This window comes from Alligator mississippiensis, chromosome 2, assembly GCF_030867095.1.
Source record: "Alligator mississippiensis isolate rAllMis1 chromosome 2, rAllMis1, whole genome shotgun sequence".
In the NCBI taxonomy this organism is placed as follows: Eukaryota; Metazoa; Chordata; order Crocodylia; family Alligatoridae; genus Alligator; species Alligator mississippiensis.
Genome location: NC_081825.1, coordinates 48,366,538 through 48,388,133, shown reverse-complemented (window position 1 = coordinate 48,388,133; position 21,596 = coordinate 48,366,538). Strand labels below are relative to the sequence as shown.

The 21,596-nt window shown below is 40.4% G+C and overlaps 1 protein-coding gene across 3 annotated transcripts in view; it reads left to right on the top strand.

Annotated features, from left to right (window-relative positions):
* Positions 1–21,596, top strand: part of ARAP2 (ArfGAP with RhoGAP domain, ankyrin repeat and PH domain 2) — a 233,428-nt gene that overhangs the window by 13,326 nt on the left and 198,506 nt on the right. For 2 of the 3 annotated variants that reach the window (XM_019480405.2, XM_014594961.3), the window contains exons 2-4: positions 2,719–3,777; positions 10,755–10,825; positions 11,918–11,997. In XM_019480405.2, the coding sequence (XP_019335950.2) occupies positions 2,894–3,777; positions 10,755–10,825; positions 11,918–11,997 (1,035 nt within the window). In that variant the 5' untranslated portion in view covers positions 2,719–2,893. The remainder of the gene's footprint in view (positions 1–2,718; positions 3,778–10,754; positions 10,826–11,917; positions 11,998–21,596) is intronic. The other variant, XM_019480415.2, reaches the window with a different exon arrangement.

Here is a 21,596-nt window from a genome sequence, read left to right as displayed (position 1 = left end):
CATCCACGTGATTTCTACATGTTCCCTCTTTGCCTGTGCTTTCCACATCTCTTTCCACACTTGGGCTGACAGATTCTTGATCAGATTCCCCAGTTTTGTTATACTGTCCCTGTCCCTTTATATTCCTTTCAAGGCTTTTGCTATTTTCCCATTTTTTTGGGTTCCCTTCTAACAGTATATATTGTATCATTAACTTCTCAGCTGTTGCATAGTGGGCTGCGGGGGTACAGTCCCAACACATTTTCTATCTCTCCTTCCCATGTCCTTAAGACCTTTCTGGCTAAGTACTGGCAAAACTTTGCTGTTTTCCCTTCCCTCCTTATTCCCATCATTCACATTCTGCTGATAATTTTTGTAAATAAACACCTCTGTGTCAGGTATTCCCCATCCTCCCATTTGTTTTCCTTTGTATATTTGTCGCCTTGGCACCCACTTTCTTTTGCTGCCCCCAAAAAAGGTGTACAACTCCCCCTGTATCCTTCATACTTGTCGCTACATTGGAAGAAAACAATTCCTACATAGAGGATCACTGGTAGTAATACTGCCTTTACCAGTTCCACTTGTTTCGACAACTTCCTTGTACTCTAGAGGCCTGTTATCTGCCGTACCTTGGTGATTATTTTTTCCCAGGCCATGTCACCTCTCCTTTTCATGTCCATCTGTATACTCAGGTTCTTCATTTCTTCTGTTTGTAGCTGCAAGCTGTAGTCTTCTAGCCTTTTCCAGTTTCCTATTCGTCATAGTCCGTCACATGTTTCAATACTCTGTCAATTGACAGTTTGTCTTTTCTTAATACTGTGATGTTATCCATATATAGCATGCACTTAATTTCTTCTTTGCTGGAGATTTTCACCCCTGTGGTTTATGGGAACCTGCCAGAAAGATAGGTTAGTGCAGCCCATCTGAATAAAAACCATGGTAGTGTCCAATGCACTCAGTCCCCCTCGGTGCTGAGTTTTTTAAAGGCATGGTGAACCACTACTACAAATAGATTTTGACTTCCTTTTCACTGCCACAGCTGAGCTGAGCTGCGCCTTTCTTACCCATTTAAAATTATTTTTGTTTCTTCACCAGCCTTAATGTCTGGCAAATATCACCAAACAGGACCCCAAACAGTTTACCTGATATCCCTCTGTCACCCCCTCTTTCAGCCTGGAGCTCATAATTTGTGTGGCTTTGCCCTCCATGAAGAGGAGCCAGATCAAGTTGCCCTGCACATTAGCTGCGCATAAATTTTGGAGGATCCCAGGGCTCATGACACAAACACCCGGTTCCATTCCCAAGTGGGGGCTAATTAGCACATGGCTCCTTTGTGGGGGATATCTGGAGTAGATGTACTGAGCAGTGCTGATCTGTGGGGCTCCCTTGGCTTGAAATGCTGTTGACTCTGCTGGGGCCCCACCCAATGAACGATATGGTAAATCATTAACCTTTTGGCTTTGGACTAATATCATGCATAGTTGTACTATATATAAAGTAGGTACAAAAGTGCTATTTAAAAGTGTATTTATGGTATACCTCTGCTGAAACTTGTAGCAGTTTCAGAAATGGTAAAATGTCTCAATTATGGATGAATTAAGACTATGGAGGTTACTGTTACTCATAGTAATTGCCAGATACAAATTACTGTAGGCATGTTTATTTCAAAGTCATGGTTCTCAAATTTGCTCCTCACTTCCATGTGCTTAGGAAGAGCAGGGTCTGACAATAAGCAGGGGCCGGAGGAACTGCAGGGGGAAGAAATTGTGGGGGCAGATGGCAAGGGGGCTGTAGCAGTGGGAAGGAGATTAATTCAAGGCAGACCTCCAATAATTAGATTCTGTACCTGGAAAATTATAACAAATTCATAAATTGTCCATATATAGAATCTAATTACTGGGGGGTTATATTATATCAGGGTCATCTTTATTTGAGTAAATACAGCATTTTAAGTAGCTGCATGCTTATTCATTAGTATTCGTGTTCAGGTAGAGTTCTTCTCCCCTTACCTTTCGGGCCCCATTTCCTAAGAAGGTAAAATATAGGCTGTTTAGTGCATGCTAATAGTACCCCTGCAGATGCTCTGTTGTCCATGGAATACTCCTCAGCTTAACAGTTAAGAAACTCTAAGGCCCTAGTGTGCCTAGTTGCTCTGTAAGCAACAACATGCAGGATCATTGTAGGCAAAAGAATCCCATTTAAATCTTCAATGGAGCAAAAACATTCAGCTATAAAAGAAACAACCTTCATTCTTAAAAGAGTGAAATTCTGTTAGTGTTCTGAATTTGTAAAATGCTAATCTCATGATTAATTGTAAGTAACATGGAAGTGTCTTTACTTAAAATTAAAGTAAAGATATTTAAAATTAAAATTAAACTGGAAGAAATGCCTGGGCTAGTTTCAAATGAGCCAGCTTTTGTATCAGAAGTACTGCAGAGACAGTAGCACAAGCCAGTTCTGTCTGCAGAGCAGATCCATTTTACCTTAGGTAAACAGATAGATTTTGGTATTTGATCTAATTAATTTGGTGCTAGCTTGGGGATTTTTACTTTAGTGTAGATTTACCCCATAATTTAGGGATAGAGATTTAACCTTATATATTTGCTTATTTTTTGTGTTAAGCAAATTGAAACAGGTGGCAAAACTGCTTAAAAGGATTTAACATTTTGTAATAGTGATGTGAAAACAAGCACAGAAGTTAGAGGGAAATGGCTTTTAACACTTTTTTTCCCCCTTGAGTTTGCAGGTTTTCATACTTTGCCTGTGTAAAACCTGAACTTTCAGAAGAAATTGCAGAACTTCCTGGAGTGACTGCAGAAGAATTTATTGGAGAACGTGTGTGTGTGTGTGTATCTGTATCCTGACAATATTCTGAACACTTGTGATACCTTTTGTGAGGGATGAAGGTGCTGTCATGTCATTCGTGGACAGTAATCTTGGTATCGAAGAATTCTTGGAAGACATCAATTTGGGGCAATATATCCCTAATTTTAAAGACCATGGATATAATACTGTACCAGCTTGTGTAGGAATAAATAATAATGTGCTTCAGGGAATTGGAATATTGCCTACTGGACACCGCAGAAGAATTCTTAAGCAGTTAGAGACCATATTTTCAAAAATGCAAGAGCAGGCTACTTTTTCAGAACATCTGACAGGCAAAGCCATGGAGGAATTAGAGCAAAGCCATTCATTGCACTCTGACCAAGATTCCAAAATATTCAAGTCAAATTCAGATGGGGTTGCAAGAGCTAGTCCAACATCTCTGTCATTGCCAGTAATTTTTTCTAGTGAAAACTATGTTGGCAAACTAAAGAGTGAAATGCTTGAACAGGAATCACTGGAAGCAAAACATGATAGTTTTTCAGATTTGGAATTTTCTAGTTCATCATGTCATAATTCAGATTGCTCAGGAGAAGCTATCAGTATTGAAAGTATTGAAAAGAGTGCAAAATGGGATGTGTCACAGGAAATGGCAGAGGTGCTGCCAGGTTACTTACATTTAGAAAGCTGTTCTGCATGTGCTGAAGATTCATCTTCTCAGCCTTCATTTGCTTTCTGGGAAACCAAATCCAGTGAGAATGATACTTTGACATTTACAGAAATGAAAAAAATATCAAAACAACTGCCAGATTCACCATTCTTTGAGTTTAAAGGTGAAATGATAGACAATGACTTGTATGGTACATGCACAGACAGCTGTACCAAAACAGTTCCAAGAATGACAAGATCTTTTGTGCTCCGACACCGACCTGTACCAAAAATCCCAGGTTCTCCTAAAGGTACAGCTTCAGTCAGGTAATTTTTTTTTTTTCTTTTAATAAAAAATTATTACAGGCATGGTGAAACTGATAGGATAACTAAAAAATCGACAATGGTTTCAGTGACTACTTGTAAATTTTCTTTTGCTTTCATAAATTTCTTTTGTACAGGGTGTTGTTGAATTGGTCTGTAATTCAGCGTAAATCTGGTGGTCATCCACTCAGGTTAAATTTGCCATGTTAATTCTTTAAGAACTTGCTCTGTTTAAAAAAGATCAACTCTAGGTTTAAGAATTGACATGACTGTTGAAAAGTAGTCAATGTTTAGATGTATCTATAGCATCCCTTTACGTGTATGGGTTTGTAACTGTTATAATATTGGTTGCAAACACTTTTGAAACTGGTTCAGTAATATAAAATGTAGAAGAGGTTGTAAATACCACAAAAACCAAGATTTTGTTTTTTTATTTTAAGATTGTTGACTATCATAGTGGTATTTATTGGTCACATTGCTCTCAAACCCAGATACTTACAAAGAAACGAATAAATATACTATAAGTCTGTCACTACCCATATAACATTTATTGAATTATATTCTGACCCTGTGAAGCTATTTTATTATTGGTTTCAGTGGGGCAATATTCTGTTAGTTAAGTAGAAACAGTTTTCCCTTGGGAAATGCAGCACTTATTTTTAGTCATGGGTAGATGCTAGCCATGAAATTATATACAGTAAATCTCCACCCCCCGCCCAGATAATTTCAAGTGTCTTCAGCAAAGAAAGTTAATACTGAGGATCTTGTCACACCCAGTAACCCAGTAGTAGTGTTGTGACTTTGCCTGCTTGTTGTTACTCTTAAAAGGCTTGCCTCCATTTCTGTTCCTTGTGGTTTGCTGTGCTTTTGGCTCTTGTTTGAAACAAAACATGATGTTAGCATATATTACAACATAATATTTTTAGATTTTAAACACTCTAGTTTTTCTTTCTCTCAGAAATATGTATGGTAAAACTAGTAGTAAGAGTTCCTGAAATACAGAGAATCCTATTAAAATATGTGGCCATGAATACATATTTTATTGTGATAGTACAAAGGATTTCATAAGGTGTTTTTATGAATGATCGCAAGTCTGATGAGGAACGAAGCAGTGAGTCAGTCATAAAGGTATGTTAAACTCAAGCCAGTAAAAGTTATCTTCCTAGTAAATATCTGGTAAATCATATACTGCAATGATCTGGTACCTCTTCTGGAGGTATTTTGAATATTTTCATTATTTGTTGATTTGTTTTACCCCTTAGCTGTTTATTGGTTCAAAAATTACCCTTTGTAAAATAAATTAGGTCTTTTAGTTATGGATAGAATAAGGAAAGAACGCATTAGGGAAAGTGCTGTTTTGTGGCACTGCTGCTATAGCTAAAAATAATCTGTAATGAACTGTTGGGATCTTCTGTATTGTACATCTTAATGAATACTTTAACTATTCACTTACATTTTTTGAGGATGTTCTGGTGCTGATTAAAGAAGCCATTTGAAGGTTGCTTAGAAAGTAAATGGAAATGAGTGAAAATGAGGGTGTTTGCAAGTGGCAGATGATTGTAGTACATTAGGATCAGTCCACATATAAGCCTTAAAAACAAGAACAAGTGGTTGGCAGAGAGATGTTTTCAAAGGCCATGGATGCCTTCTTATAGTATATCATCTGACAATCAACCCTGAGGTGAAAGTACTAGAACAACTAGTGTGGAGAGAAACACTTCCTTTGAAGAGGGAAATTAAACAGATTTATAACTTGGTGGAGATGAGTGTCTTAAAGAGAATTTAACAAAGCTGCCAGAATGGATTAGCAGTATGGTAGCAACTGATGGGGAGGCAAACTTGATGTATGCATTGCCTTTTTACCTCTCAAATTTGCAAAATACTTCTATTGGCAGTAGCAAGATCTCTTCAGTTATTGCTACTGTGTATAAATAGACATACAAGTAGTCATTTGCTGTGTACCAAGATGCTGGCATATTTAAAAAAATGAAATGTATGTGTATACGGTCACTTCTCTATTAAGAAAGTGCTCTATAAAAATATGGAAAGGGCTTGTCCATGATATATACTCTTGATTGGTAGATGGCCTAGCTATTTGGTGATATTTTTCAGGCTTTCAAGTGGTGGGAATGGTAGCTTTCACTAACCTTTGTTCACCCCCTCAACCTCACTCCATAGAGCTGGTCAAAGGAGAGCTGCAGGTTATCCCTGGTCATGAATCTCTTTCCAAACTACAGTATAGTGCAGGCTAAATTGTAACTTGGGGGGAGACAAACTGCTCCTATATACATGTAAGTATTGTATGGTCTTGCATGCAATGCATTCTGGAATTAGATAGAAATCTTGTTTTTGAAAACCAGAATGAAGAAAAGTAGATCTTTCCTTAGAGTAAGTAAAGTGAGTAACATCATCTAGGGAGCTAAGCCTGCTCATTGTTCTGTTCTCTGTGACTGTGTTTCACTTGCAGGGCAGAAACTGCTGTTAACATATTTCCTTGTTATAATGCACAATCCAATTTCCAGCAAGTGCATTTTGGAATAAAGGTATTTATAAAGGTTTGGGAATACAAGTGGTATTTGCAAGACAATAAGATCAATTTATCCTCAATACTTCAACCCAAAGTTGTAACATAACATACTTGAACAGCTATGGCTTGAGAGAAATGGGAGATATTTAGTCTGAACTCAGGCAGAAGGCGGGGTAGATTTTCACCTTTACAGACCAAATTAGGGAGATACAACATCTGTGTGTGTGTGTCTACAGAGATCTGCTATATATCTCTGATTTAGTCTATAAGGCTAAGTATAGACAATCAAAAAGCCTGAGGCTGAATCAATTCAGCCTGAAGTGCTAGAGAATGCCTGCCTGCTCCATTGGAGCAGACAGCTTGTGCCAAGGCTAGCTTACTCACCCTGCTAGGGGGTTTTGCGGAGGAGGTGCCAAGCATCTTGGGATGCTGGGGGACTGTGAGTTAACTTGAATCTGGAGGGGAACAGGGACAGAAGTTGAATAAACTGATGACCTAAATCAGTTAAGTCTGATGCTACATCCATCCACATTTATTTTAAACTGGTTTGATTATTTTGAAAGCAGTTTGTGTGCACTGAACTTCTGTTGTATTACAGATTTGAACAGGTTTCTGATCACTTACACTTGTTTTTGTGTAACTTCTGTTAGTAGCCTAAAGGTGCTACCTCTGCTTGAGAGAAATGGGCTAGGGTAGGGGTCAGCAACCTGGGCTGTAGACACAGATGGAGGGAGAAAAAAAAATTGGTGGGGGCTGAGCACGAGCATGCCCCCCCAGGTAGGAAAGTCAGTAGGAGGGGAGTGGAAAGGACCGTGGGGAGGAGGAAGGAGGGCTAGGGCTGGGCAGGGATCGGGATGGAGCGAAGCAGACCTGGGCCTAGGATTAGGGCTGGGGCCTGCTGTGTCCATGCGGCTGCCCTTTCCCTTCAGAGAAGGGCATCCATGTAGATGCTAGGACCCAACTGCTCCTGCTTCTGCTTTTCACTGTGGTGCCACATAGGAGAGCACCCTCAGTAGCAGAAGAAAGCAACTGTTGTCAAAGCTTCCTGTTGCTGTGTGAAAAATGCTAGCCACAGACACTCTCCCTGTGCTGCTGGGGGAAGAAGGAGTGGCAGCAGGTGCTTTCCTTGTGCTGCTGTTGGGAAAAGCTGATATAGTGGCTAGATCCTAGCACCTACTCCTCATGCACTGGCCTGTCTGTAGCCCAAACTCAGTTGGTCTGTTTCCACAGCTGGAAACAGGTCGCCAACCCCTGGGCTGGAGTAATTCCAGCTGAACTTGACAGAAAACAAAAGGCAATGCTTTGTTAGAAGTGCAGTGTTTTGTTAAAATAAGGTGTTTTAACTTAAGTAGGCCTAGATAAGATTTTGTGCTTTTAGGGCTGTTTGAGTGTTGTTGCAGGAAGATAGCCAGAATAGCCCTCTGCTCCTTTCTTAGCTCAGCCTCCACTGAGCAGGAGCATCTCTAAATAACCCAGGTACTCCTCATCACATGCTGTCACCCCATTTGGAGGGGAAGAAGACTGGAGAAAAACAGGCAACTTGATGTATCCCTTGTATCTCTTACCTTTTAAAAGTTATTGAGTTTGTTTGGCCGCAGTAATTTGCCAGTCTACCTCTGACTGAAATCAGTGGAATTAAGGCAACTGAGGCCTCTGCCAGGCAGAAGGAAAACTATTTGTTTTGTGCGTGGTTATTTAGTGCCATATGTACTCAAATTTAAGATGACCCCCCAATAATTAGATTCTATATATGGAAAACTTAGAAATTTGTTATAATTCTTGAGGTATAAACTCTAAATATTGGAGGGTTGTCTTGAATTCCCCCCCCCCCCCCCCCCCCCCCCCCCCGCCCAGTGTTACAGCAGGAAAAGCACTGGCTGGGGGGGGGGGGGGGTGTCAGGTGGCCGCCTTTCCTTCTGTCCCTCCCATTTCGTCTCCCTGCAGCCTTCCTGCCCCCTATAACCTGCACCCCCTCACCCTGTTCCCCACTCTACCTCTTTCTCCCCCCTGCCCCCAAACTCCCCTGTCTTGCCTCTTTCTCTCCTCCTCACTTGCTGTCAGATGCTACTTGGACAGCTCTGTCTTGGAGCACAGCACTTGCAAGCTCAGCCCTTCCTGACTATGCAGTCATGAATATAAGACAATGGTTTTTTTCCTGCATGCTGATTGGGGAAAAAATCCTCAATTTATATTTGAGTAAATATGGTATCACCTCTAAATAAATAGAGACAGGTTATGAAGTTGCCTAAACCAATTAATCTCAGTCTGATTTAGCCCCAAATAAGATCCCCCCTTCACTTTCTCAGCCTTTCCTCCTCAACCCTAGAATGCTATCATGTAATTTTATATGCCATATCACATCCTACTGTATTTTCATGTTCTCTTGTTAAAGATATTAAAATAGCCCCCCATTCAAGTAAAACATTAGTTCAAGAAACTGGCTAGTACTAGAACAAATGTGTTTATTTTCAGTCTATTACTGAGCATTATCTCTGTGTGCTAAAAGGCTTGCTAGGGGCTTATCATAGGTGTCTTCACAGTCTCAATCACTCAGTCAGTCTAACAGTCAATCGGTCAATCAATCTATCAATCAGTTAATCAATCAAAAAAGTGATTGCATTTAATAGAACTTTTCTTTTTAGTTATTTCCAGAACAAACCTATGTAGTAAGCTGAGGGGCAAATATATTATATTGGAGGGTAACACATGAATATTAAAATATGTAGAAACACTAGCTCATTTTCCTTTCTGAGTATTTTATTGCTCACTTTTTATATTTTCTCTTCCTCTTTAAAGTTAAACCATTGACTCGCTATTTTAGGTAATGGAGAAACACGTTTTCAGGAAAAAATTGTAGGTGGCAGGTCTTCATCTAACTCATGTGGATCTTGATAAAAACTTAAAATTCATTTTACGTTGCAGGGCTGAATTTTTACGTTTTTTATCTTTAAGTTTTGATGGAAACATTGAAGAAAATTTCCATTTTTTTTTTTTTTTTTTTAATACCAGTTTAATGCAAGCCATTAAGCGTTTTGTTTGTTACTCAGCTATAATACCATATGCTATGTTGGAAGAAGTAATTTGTTAGCAAAGAAGATCTAGGTTTTGAAATATTTTTGCTTTTGTTTAGGAAAGAAGAAATTAACAGATTCTTTTTAGCTTAGCAAAAAGATATGGTGAGTGAACAATTCAGGATTTGCATCTGGAGAATATTAAGGCACAGGCTAAGGCTAGGTACAGACATTCAAAAAGCCTGTGGCAGATTAAATCCAAGCTACACAGTTTTCTGTAAGTGGAGTAATTTAGATTGGTGGTGAACAGAACACACATCCACCCTTGGGAGTGAGGGGACAGGAACGGTGGGATGGGCAAATCTTAGACTGGGTTCTGCCATTTTTAAACTAGTCTGTGTGCCGAAGTTCTGTTCTGTTCTGAGTATAGACTGGTTTCTGATCACTTGTAGTGGCAACCTGGCCTGAAATGAGTGTTAACTGTGGAATTAACCATAAAAAAAATAAAACCTAGTTTAGGAGCCTGCAAAATGATGGTTGTTGAACAAGCTGTGAAGTGCAGAACTACTGTTTGGAATGGGGAAAACAAATATAAGTGTGTGTGTCCTAGTAATGTTATCCTAAGCAAACCACATCCCAGTCTTCTTCAGATCCTAATTCATGTTTAATTCTGTTAATTTTGAAAAATTAATATTTGACTTTAATTGTGTGAAGAGGATTTGGATGACATGTGGCTGTCCATCTAAAACTCTCCCTTCAAGTATTTACGAGATAGCATGATAGCAAATATATGAAATCACAGTCTTGTTTTCCTGGAAACATAAACCAGCAGTTACAGGCATAGTATTACAGTGGCTGTAATAGTGATTGCTGTTTCTATTGCTAGGTTGTCAAGCAGTTTCAATTATATTCAGATATAGAACTCTGGAAAAGAGCGCCGTCTTTCTAACTCAGCATTTCAACAAATCATTTTCAGTGGCTTGGAACATAGCATCCTACTTCCTTTATTTTAAATCAATGCTTCCTTGATATGTTTGTTCTTTATTGAAATGAAAATGATGTATTCATTTATATCATGTAATATTAAGTTACTCAAATATTTCTCTAAGAAATGTGTGGAGGGAGATGTCACTTTCTTTTTAGCATCAGATCCTATGTGGAGTGAAGTCCACGGCAAAGTTCCCATGGACTTTAATGGTATAGGGGTGGAGTCTACAATTAGGGCAAAAAAGGATTTAATATGTTCTTGACAGTCATATCAAATAGTAACTAATGGAATAAGCTGCCTTTTCTAAGGCTTTGAATTGTATGTAGACATGCAAATAATCAGCATTTTCTGAAGTGATTTGTTTTTTTTTTTTAACTTGCATCCCATGTTGATACCTAAGCTATGTACACGCTCTGGCAAATATCACTTACTAATTTTTTTTGTTTATTTCAAGTTCCCTTAAGAAAAGAAGAAGTGTGGATATTTTAAATGTTTCTTGTACTGGGGATCAGGCTTCACAAACAAGTGAGTCATGCTTTATTATACCTGTATCTTAAGTTGAGGGAGCAGGAGACACAAATGTTCAAAGTTGAAACTAAACTGTTTATTACCATAAATTATGAGGAAGAAGATGAAAAAGATAAATATGCCAAGTAATTGTTTCTGTTTCTTCATCAGAGGTGATTTTTTTGTTTCCGTTTAGAGCTAATCTGGGGTTTCAAAGAAATTAAAATCAGTAAGCGGATCTTTTTTATAAGTCTTTTTGGTATAGAGTTAATTGAAACAATAGACCCTGATATGAATATTCAGAAGCAAAAATATTGTGGGTGAAAAATGCCCATGTCTGACCCAATTCACAAAATGTCATTAATTAGTCATAAGTGCTATCTCAGATCTTGAGGAAATAAGAAATGCGAAGAATTAAGGTGTTATATGTACGTTTGCACAGGAAGAGGTTAGCAATATTGCTCAATTGACTATAAAGAAAAAGTTCTTTTGCTCACTAAAAAGTTCTTGTAAAAGCTTAGATGTATTCATTTTAAGCAAATCTGTTGCATTGAAATGAAACCTAAATGTTATTCAGATGTGTCTGAAAAATAAGTGCAGCTGAGGATGAGACTAGTCCCTGAAAGCAAACAGACTCCCACTGAAATAACTGTATGGGTTTAGAAAACTAAGCAGTCCAACTCTGTGTGTAGGCCAGTGATTCCCAACCTTTTTGGACTTGAGGCACTCCTTACTGGGTTTGAGACACTCCTCCATAACTTTTGTGGATTTAGTGACACCCAATGCAAAAACTAATTTATATATTACACTGCTTACTTCCTTATAGTGGGAGTAGAGGATTGTCCAGGCAGAGAAAAGCTTGAGCATACACATACTGGCGTATCTCCTCACACCTTGTGTCACCCTTCAGAGAATCTAGCAGTACCCCAGGGTGCTGCCTCCCCTTGGTTGAGAATCACTGGTGTAGGCCAACTATATGTTCCACTTTAGGTAGAAACAGAATTTTATTTAACAGTGTAAATATAATGCATATTGAAGAAATATCCTGTATGCATTTTAGATTACAGTACTCTGTCCTTTTATTCATGTGACCACTTTTTTTCTTTAAAGAAGTTGCCAGTGAAGAGAAGCCCTCGGTCATCTCTCCATATGGGGAAACTTTTTTTTTCGGTAGCCTTGAAGATTCCAATGTAAGTTTTGAAAGCTCTGGATGTAAATTAATATAGCAGCACTTAACGATAAGAAATACTGTACTATTTCTTCCTGCTCACAATTTAAAAACTGTTTGCATTCTGATTATTTAATGGAATAAGAATATGGTTGTAAGGGATCTCATCTGATCCAAACCCCTGCACACATGTAGGATATGCTGTTTGTAACCCATTCCAGACACAAACCTATCCATACTCTTCTTGAAAGCCTCCAGTGAAGACATTTCCCAGCTTCCCTAGGTAGCTTGTTTCACTGTTGTCTTGTACCGAAAGTAAGGTTGTTTCTGAGTTTTAACATAAATTTTCTTCCTGTGGTTGCCTATTGCCTCAGGGTCTGCCTTCTGTGACAAGTGAGAACAGTTACTTTACTTCTTCCCATACTTGAAAGACTGACATAAAGAGTGCTATCATGTCTCTTTCTACAGACATATCTATTTTTCTCAACTTTGCCTCATAAGGCTTGCATTCCAGCCCTTCTGGCATACGTGGTTCGCACCCCTGGATCCTCCCTGGATTCTATATGTTCCTAAAATACAGTGTCCAAAATTGTACATAGTACTCCACTTGCGGCCTAATGACAACCATAAAGATTGGTACCATCACCCCTTATCCCTTTCATAAAATCATTTTTTTTAATGTAATTCAAAATTGTTTGTTTTTATTCTTTTGCAGTGGATGTCCCCCATTCTGTATTTGTGCACTTTATTTTCCTTCTCAGGGTTAGAGTTGTCTTTGAATGTCATTGTATTGTCTAAATAGCCCAGTTCTATCAAGATTCCATTGAGTTCTAGTTCTAGCCTCAGAGTCTGCAACTTTTCTCAGTTGTGTCTTTTGCAGACTTCTAAGTTTAAAAAGTTTTAAAATATTAAGTATTACCAGACCCAAAACATCCCTATGTCACTGAACTTGAAACTTCCTGCCAATGTGATTTTTCTGTTATATAAGTACCCTTTACTTTCAACCAGTTGAATATTCACCTAACATAATATCAAGCTGATATTTCAGCAGTTTATTTATGAGAATGGTGTGTGACACTTTCAAACCTAACTGAAGTGCACTTATATTATGTCCACTGCATTCCCCTCATGCACTGAACTTTCCATCAACAAAGGAAATCCAGATTGGTATATTATGCCTTATTCTTAGCAAATTTGTAGCTGTTAGTGGTCACCCTTTTTCCTTCTCTGATGTTTACAAGCTGGTTGTTTTGAGAATTTGTATTAATAACTTCCCAGGTGTTAGGCAGGCTGGCCCTGGGTTTTTATTTAATTCTCACTTAATGATGGCAGTTTGATCGATAGGTGTCCTTTCTTTTGTTTATAGTAGTTTTATCAGTTGTCTGATTGAAGTTTTTTTTAGCAAAAGCTGAAGGAACATAGTACTTGACCTGCTTTGCCTTCTTTTCATTTTCCATGAATAGCTTACCTTTATCGCTTACTATTCAGCGTGGGACCCACAATTTCCCAGGTTCTGTTTGCCATAAAACATATTTGTAGAACTCCTTTGTGGTATCTAACATTCCTTGCTTGTCGTATAGCACAGTCTCTCTCTTTCTTCCTTCACTTTTCTATTTTTTTGTTTCTGCAAGTTCTCCCTGTTCCTTGATTTTACTTCCTTAGTTACTTTCCTTTTCTTCCATTCACTGTTTTTTCCCTCTTGATTTTTTGAAGTAGCTAAGAAGTTCCTTATATGGTTCTTATGTAGTTGTATCTGTCTCCTGCAGTAACTCTTATCTTTTTACTGTTTTGAGGCTCTAATGCTATGTCCTTCAGGAACTGTCAGCTTTCCTAGACACCTTTATCCTTTATTTTGTCTGTCCAAGGGACCTTACCTACTCTTTTTCCTAGTTGTTTCAGAACTCCTTCTTTAAAGTCCAGTGTTCTTGTTCCCTTTTTTTTGGGTCATGAATTCTATCCTAGCATATATTACTTTCAACTTCTCGATCACCTTTCCATTCAGAATTTGAAGGTCTAGTGATTTCGATATTGTGGAGACTGAAACATACTCTTTGTTTCAGTAGTAGTAGACCATTTCAGTATGATAAAGAGGAACCATACCAGAATTGATCAATGATCAGTTTTGTTTAACTATTTGTTTCTGATGGGCATCCCCTAGAAAAGACCATCCCTTAATTTTCACTTCTTTTGACTACAGAAAGGAATAGGGGAATGGGGTAAGGGACATGTGGAGCAGGGGTAGCACAGATCAAGGGATGCACAGAGCAAGGGGAGTGGATCAGAGGGGAGCACTGGGAAGGAGCAGGAGCAGCGGATGACTCTCCTTTAACTATATTCTAGTCATGGAAAATTAAAGCAAATAATTCATTGCCCATGTCTGGAATCAAATTATTTGTTGAGGTTCTCATACATTTGAAGTAGTATTTGGGCGAATATAGTACCATCTTTATATTACTTTCCCCCCTATATTATATCTCCATCGTATTTATCAATCTCCTCAAAAATTGATTTTTCAAAATTGGAAAAATATTCTGAATGGCGGTGTTTCTGTTTGGGTTCTGCAGGACCTGTTGCATAGCTTCACGCTGGTAACATTTTTATTAGGGCTGTGCAATATGGATGTGTTTTGATTCAGTTTTGTATTCAGTTGTTTCAGAGGACAGTGATTCATTTCAGTGTTTTGGATCACTGACCTGTTTCGTTTTGGCCGAATCTCTTCTGAATCTGTTTCGGACGGGCTGCAAAGGAAGCTTTGCACAGCCCTACCCAGCCGGGTGGGGTTGCAGGGCCCCAGCGGGGAGCAGGATGGGGACGTGGGTGGTTCTTCTGGGGGAGGAGGAGGGCTGCTGATTTTTGTGCAGGCAAGGAGACCCTCCCCCCCCGGCATGGATCTCTGATCCCTGTCACACCAGGTCGCAGGGAAGGGAAGCAGTGCAGAGTGGTGAGCAAGCCTGCTGGTCCCTGGCGCGTGACTCAGCTCTGCAGAGATCTGGGCTGGGGTCTCCTTGCTGCCGCTGCCTGCCCTGCACTGCCCTGGCAATGTGGGGTTGCGTGGGTTGGGCAGCAGTGATGATGAGACCTCGGTATGGATCTCTGCTCCTTGAAGAGCCAGGTCGCGTGACAGGGATTCCCCAGCCCCCGGTTCAATTCCCCAGATTGCCAATCATTCCCCTAGCTCTTCTCAGGGGGGTGGGACCCCGGATCTACATGCTGGTTTTCAGCAGGCTGCCGCTGCAGGCTGGAGCCAGTGGCAGCACTGCAGTCTTCCTGGCACTTGGTACAGGCTGTGCCAGGTGGCTACAACTGGCTTCAGCCTGCAGCGGCAGCGTGCTGAAACCCTGCGCACAGATCAGGGGCCTATGCCCCCCTGGGAAGAACTGGGGAAATGATCAGAGAGCTGAGGAATTGAACTGGGAGCTAGATGTCAATATCAGAGTGCTCCTTCTCCCCCTCACCCCTTTCCCCTCCCTCCTCTTAGTTTTTGTTTCCCTGCAAGCCTGACTCCGAAATTCTCCAAAACATTTCCGAAATATTTCGGAGCCTGACTATTTGTTTCGGAGCCTTCCATTTGATTTGTATTTGGTGTTTCGGGTGCCAAAATGGCCTGAAACACTTCTGAATCAAAATGGCTGCCAAAATTTTGCACACTTCATTAGTGAAGCAATATTTCTGTAGAAATGTGTGGATCAGATTAAGAGTTGTATCATAGAAAATTAGGGTAGGAAGGGATCTCAGGAGGTCATCTAGTCCAACCCCCTACTCAAATCAGGACCATCCCCAACTAGATCATTGCAGCCAAGGCTTTGTCAAGTCAGGCGTTAAAAAACCTCCAAAGAAAAGCTTGCAAGGATTGAGGCTGTAGAATGATAAATTGTAGAACAATAAATGTAGGCTGATAAATGCTGAGGATAGGATGGTTATATAGGGGCTCCTGGCAGGTGTTTTCTGGGCCGGTGCTGGCAATCCGCTGATTGTTGGCATCAGCCCAGACCACCCTGAATCCAGTTATATGCAAGTCTTGGGGTGATGCGGATGATCGTCTGATTGTTTTCATTGCCCCCAGAGAATTCTGGGTCCAGGTTGAACACTGGGCATACGTCCTAGACTTAAACTGGGACACATACCACACATACGGAACCAGGGCTGCCCGGGTGCAGGCAGAAAATCATCTGGTTTTAGGCATTCACCCTAGGTGATCTTGGATCTGGATCTGGAACTGGACTTGAGGCTGTCTAGGGCAAGTGTCAACAATTAGCTGATTGTTGCCATACATCCTAATATCAGGGTCCCTAGTAGGCAGCCCAGCCTGGGTTAATTGCCTAATGGGTCACGTCTGCCTAAGGCTCTGAATTGCAGCCCTAACTCAGCTAATGACTCCAGCTGGCCACTTTCTGGGCCTATTGATTGGCTGCTGGGAGAACAGCTTCCCCATTTAGCATCAGCTGTGGCAGTATGCTCCAGGTTTGTCAAAAGTTCCTGCCAAAGGTCTACCCTGATAAGCTTCTGCAATCTAGTATTTCTGGCTCCCTGATCCTGCTTGCTGGACTCTGTTTTTTTATTTATTTTTTTTTAGTTTTGTTAATTTGGCTTCTGACTCCTGAATTTCACTTCTGTTTGCATTTTGGTCCTTGCCTCTGGATTTTCCCTAGATCTGGTAACTTGGTATGTAGATCCTGACTTGGGATTGGGCCTGTATTTTGGACTCTATCCCACTCTCTGACCCTCCCCTGGTGGCCTAACCACTAGGTCAGACTGGGGGCACAGCACATTCAGTTTAACGTGCCTTAAAGCCACACAGATGTTCTACACTATGTATGGAATACCTTTGTGGCTTGTCTGTCATTTTATGATGCTATAAATGTAACATCTGATAGTGCCCATAGAGCAGTGTGCACTGGTTGGTTAGATGGACTTGTTCAACCAAATGTATATTAGTAACTGATTCAGGGAATAGAAGGAAACTGGGCGGTTGGAGGACTGGAAGCACTTACTCTGAAAAGGGTTTAGGTGTCACAGTGGTAGATATTTAAATGGGAACTCTTAAGGTAACGTAGTGGCAAAATCGATTATGGGAACAAACTACTAGAGGAAATAGTAGATTCTCCATCCCTTAGTATCTTGAGGTTGAGACGGAATAGACTTTATAAACATTATACTGTAAACAAAAACACCTTGTTGGGCTCCATACAGTCTGCTCCTAACGCCTTTTTCCCCACTCTTTGCCCAAATCCAATCTCCTACCTCCATCACATGCCTCTTGATGTTGTATGCCCAGAAGTGAAAAGAACTGGACTACAGAAGAAAAAAAAATCCAGACTCAAATCCAAATCCAATCCAGCATACTCAGAAACGTGTGCTGTAGATTTATTTTTCATCCTGTTAGTCATTCCAATGCTTTGTCTATTTTTTTAGGCTGTTACTATTTACTGATCAAAGGCTGTAATTGAGCTGTCCATAATGATGGCTAGAATTTATCTTTAAGAATTTATCTTTGGCAAATTCAAATAAATTGTAAAATGTGTATCAGTGCTATGGTTCAAGATATTACTTCCATTGTAGAAGTATACTTAGGCAAAATGGGGAAGTAGTTTTTAATGATCATGTCCTGTTTTCTTACCTAATATGGGCAACAAGGATAATTATCTTGCACACGCACATTAAGTAAGAGAGGGGAAAAAACATGTGCACTAATGTGCTAACATTAATAATACCTTTTAAAATGCATAAAATACCTCTCCTATATTTGTAATTAGCCTGCAGCTGCTTCAGCAGCTAACTCATGATCTTAGAGGATCTGGCCACGTTGGGGCATTTAGTGACACTACTTAACTTTGTAGAACTGGTTATTTTATTTAAGAAAAAGACCAAAAAAACCCAACCCAATTAGGGGAAGGTTATCAACAATCTCTTCTTTGTAAGGCAGTAAGTATACAATTTTTTTACCGGGTAAACTGGCTGCATAAATTAGGTGAATTACTATGAATACAGTTGTTTCTGCAGATACTGAGATTTTAATTTGTTATTTTTAATTAAAACATGATCACCTTGAATCTTCTTTCAATCAAAAAGAAGCTACTATTTCTTTAGTGTGGGTAAACAAATTTTTCTAAATTGTTACGACACACATTGCAAACTTAAAGCTAGCACAATTTAATGTTTAGCTACATCAGAACATGGGAGCTGACGAGACTAGAAAAGAAAGATAGTAAAAATATCACATTTGTGAAAATCTGAGTAAATTAGAGGAAATGTCCCAGGAAAAAGTATGACAGTTCTAGCTGCCATGTTTTTTTCACATATAACACACCTTTTTACCCAAAATCAGCCATGCAAAATTGGAAATGCATGCATTAAGGAAGGAAAGTAATTTTTATTCTACCCAAAACAAAAGCACACTGGTTTGATTCCTTTTCCGCAGCTAAGCAGCTATAGAATTAATATTCAGGCAACTGATTGAGTCAGTTGACTTAATGGCTCATTGTTCTACACTCTATGGGAATTACTTAATGATTGCCTCACTTTTTAATGGTCTTGATGTTCCCTGAGAAAGGTTAGTTTGATCACGCTGTTTGCCAGCTGCTCCTAGTCTCAGTTTGTTTCATAGCCTTTTTAACTCAGACTCATCTGAGAAAGTGAGCTACAGCTCATTAAATGTGGTATGCTTTATTATCTATCTTTTCTAGGGCCACACGCACACACATGTACACACACATGTACTTTGGTTAGTGTATAAGGCCCCTGACACATTGCATTTAAGGGGCAAATAACAAGTTAATCATGCTGTAAATTGAGTTGCATGTGTGGCCAGTGAATTATTTATGGTATGCTAATGCAGAAAGTGAGCCACAAAGCTTTTCCACTTATAACGTGTGATACCTTTATAGCTTGTTTGCATCATACCTTAAAATGAAGTTGTGGCTAGGACGTGTCAAAATCTGGTGTGCTCCCCAGCTGGGCAGCAATGTAGTTTTATAGTTCCCAGTGCATGGGGAGTTCAGTATTGGACTGCTGCAAACCAATTCCAAGCTCTCTGTGTGCCTACCTGATTGTCAACTGGGGCAGTGACTAGGAACTGGTTTGATTGCTGATCGGGGCCAGGAATCAACTGATTAGTTTTCAGTTTGTTCATGGAGGGAGAGCCTAGGCGCTCTCTGCACCAGGAAGGAGGGCGTGATTGGGATCTGATCCCCAATATGAAAATCATGCATCCTGCCATGTGTGTGTCATGACAGGATGCACAATGGTTGGGATTGAGGATTAGATCCCATTACATCTTAAACTGAACATCTGTCAAAGGCCTAAATTGCAAATCTGCATTGCCTTCTACTTTAGTTTAGACTAACATGGCTCTCTATGTCGCTTTAGCTTTTTATCATAGACTCTAGTTCTTTTCAAGATCATTGATCCACCCATTCAGACCAGTCTTCAGCAATAGCTAGGGATTCATCTCTAGTTAAGCAGGAAAGGGAGGGTAAATCAGTTGAAAATTCATCTCTGTCACTAGTGTATCTATGTCTTCATTTGTTAAATTGATTAATTGATATGACAGCATCATTCTGATACTGAAAAATAATTTCAGCATATAATGAGATGAATTGTATAATGTAAAATTCTAGAAAATACTCTAAGTGGCTGGTTGCTAGATCTTATATGTGGGAGGAAGGATGGTGGGGAAGTAATTGAGGAGAAAAGTTTTCAGTCTGTAAGAGGATACTTTGTGGGGGGGAAACAGTTAATGAGTCACTAGAGTCACAGCTGGGAAATGGCATAAGAGCTGTGAATTAAGGTGAATATCTGCACTTAGAAGCAACTAGGGTTATTAAAAGTACTTGTTTCTGAGTTGTGGAATACAATACATGTAAGGAAGGGAAGGAGAAGCTACGAGCTAGCCTCTGAAGAGCTCACTGAGGAACAAATTGTTTTATGTATTGATTAAACAGTAGTACAAGTCAAACAATATCTTAACACTTCAGCAACTGTCACTGTGTCGATGTCTAGTTGAGGAATCAATTATGTGTATCAAGTTTACTTTCATGTAAAGAAATTCTGAAACTCCCAAGGTTGTACATCACAGTGCAGTGCTGTAGAGGGGTACACAAGCCAGCTCTGAATCCAGCTATCTTGGATACCAACAGCAGAAATAACTGAGAGAGCCATGCTAATTAATCCTGATGAATAGCAGGGCATGTTGACTGAAGTGGAACACACAATTTGTTGTGCATGAAGACTACCCTAAAAATGAAGGTTTCACTCTGGGTAAGATTCACAGGGCCAGGAGGAGAGCAAGAAAGGGGGACCTGACTTCATATTTGATAGGGTCAGAAGGGACCTGAGCAGATCATCAAGTCCTCATCTCCAGCCATGGGCAGGAAAGAATGCTAGGGTCAAACGACCCTGGCTAGGTGATTATCTAGCCTCCTTTTGAAGACCCCCAGGGTAGAAGTGAGCACTACTTCCTTTGGAAGTTGGTTCTAGATCCTAGCTACCCTGACTGTGAAGGTAGTGCTTCCTGACGTCTAGCCTGAACCTACTCTCAGTCAACTTGTGGCTGTTATTCCTAGTTACTCCTGGTAGTGCTTGGGGGAACAGGGACTATCCCGTTCCCCGCTGGTCCCCCCAGTAAGTTTATAGATGGCCACCACATCCCCTCTTAGCCTTCTCTTGTGGAGGCTGAACAGGTTCAGGTCCCGTGGCTTCTCCTCATAAGGCCCGCCCTGCTGCCCCCTGACCATGTGAATAGCCCTCCTTTAGACCCTCTCAATGCTGTCCACATCCCTTCTGAAGTGCGGCGCCCAGAACTGGATGCAGTTCCAATTGTGGCCTGACCAATGTCACACATAGGTGGAGGATCATCTCCTTGGGCCTGTTTGTGATGATATGCCCTCACACTGGCAGCCCACGTTCATCTTGGAATCGATAATGACTCCAAGATCCTTTTCTGCCTCTGTGCTGACGAGAAGAGAGTTCCCCAGCCTATAGGTATGCTGCTGGTTCTTTCTCCCTAGGCGCAGTATCTTGCAATGGTCAGTATTGAATCCCATCCTGTTTTCATCCGCCTACCCCTGTAACCTGTCCAGATCTAGTTGTAGCCTGTCCCACCCTTCTAGTGTGCCTACCTCTCCCCACGTCTTAGTATCATCTGTGAATTTGAACAAGGTTTTCAGTCCAAGTCACTGATGAAGATATTAAACAGTGTGGGCCTGAGCACTGAGTCCTGGGCGACCCCACTGCCCACGTCCCTCCAGGTTGAAAATGACCTGTCCACCACCACTCTCTGGGTGCAGTTCTCCAGTCAATTTGTGACCCATCTGACTCTGTAGGCATCGATGCCACAGTTGCCTAATTTTTTAATGACAGTGGGGTGAGAGATGGTGTCAAAGCCCTTCCTAAAGTCCAGAAAGACTACATCCACCATGACACCGGTGTCTAAGGATTTTGTGACCTGGTTGTAGAAGGCAACCAGGTTGGTCTGATAGGACCTGTCCCTAATGAACCCATGTTGGTTGCCCCTAAGCAGACACTCCTCTGCTTGCCCCTCACAGATGTGCTCCTGGATAATTTTCTCAAAAAGCTTCCCCAGGACCAAGGTAAGGCTAACGGGCCTATAGTTTCCTGGGTTTT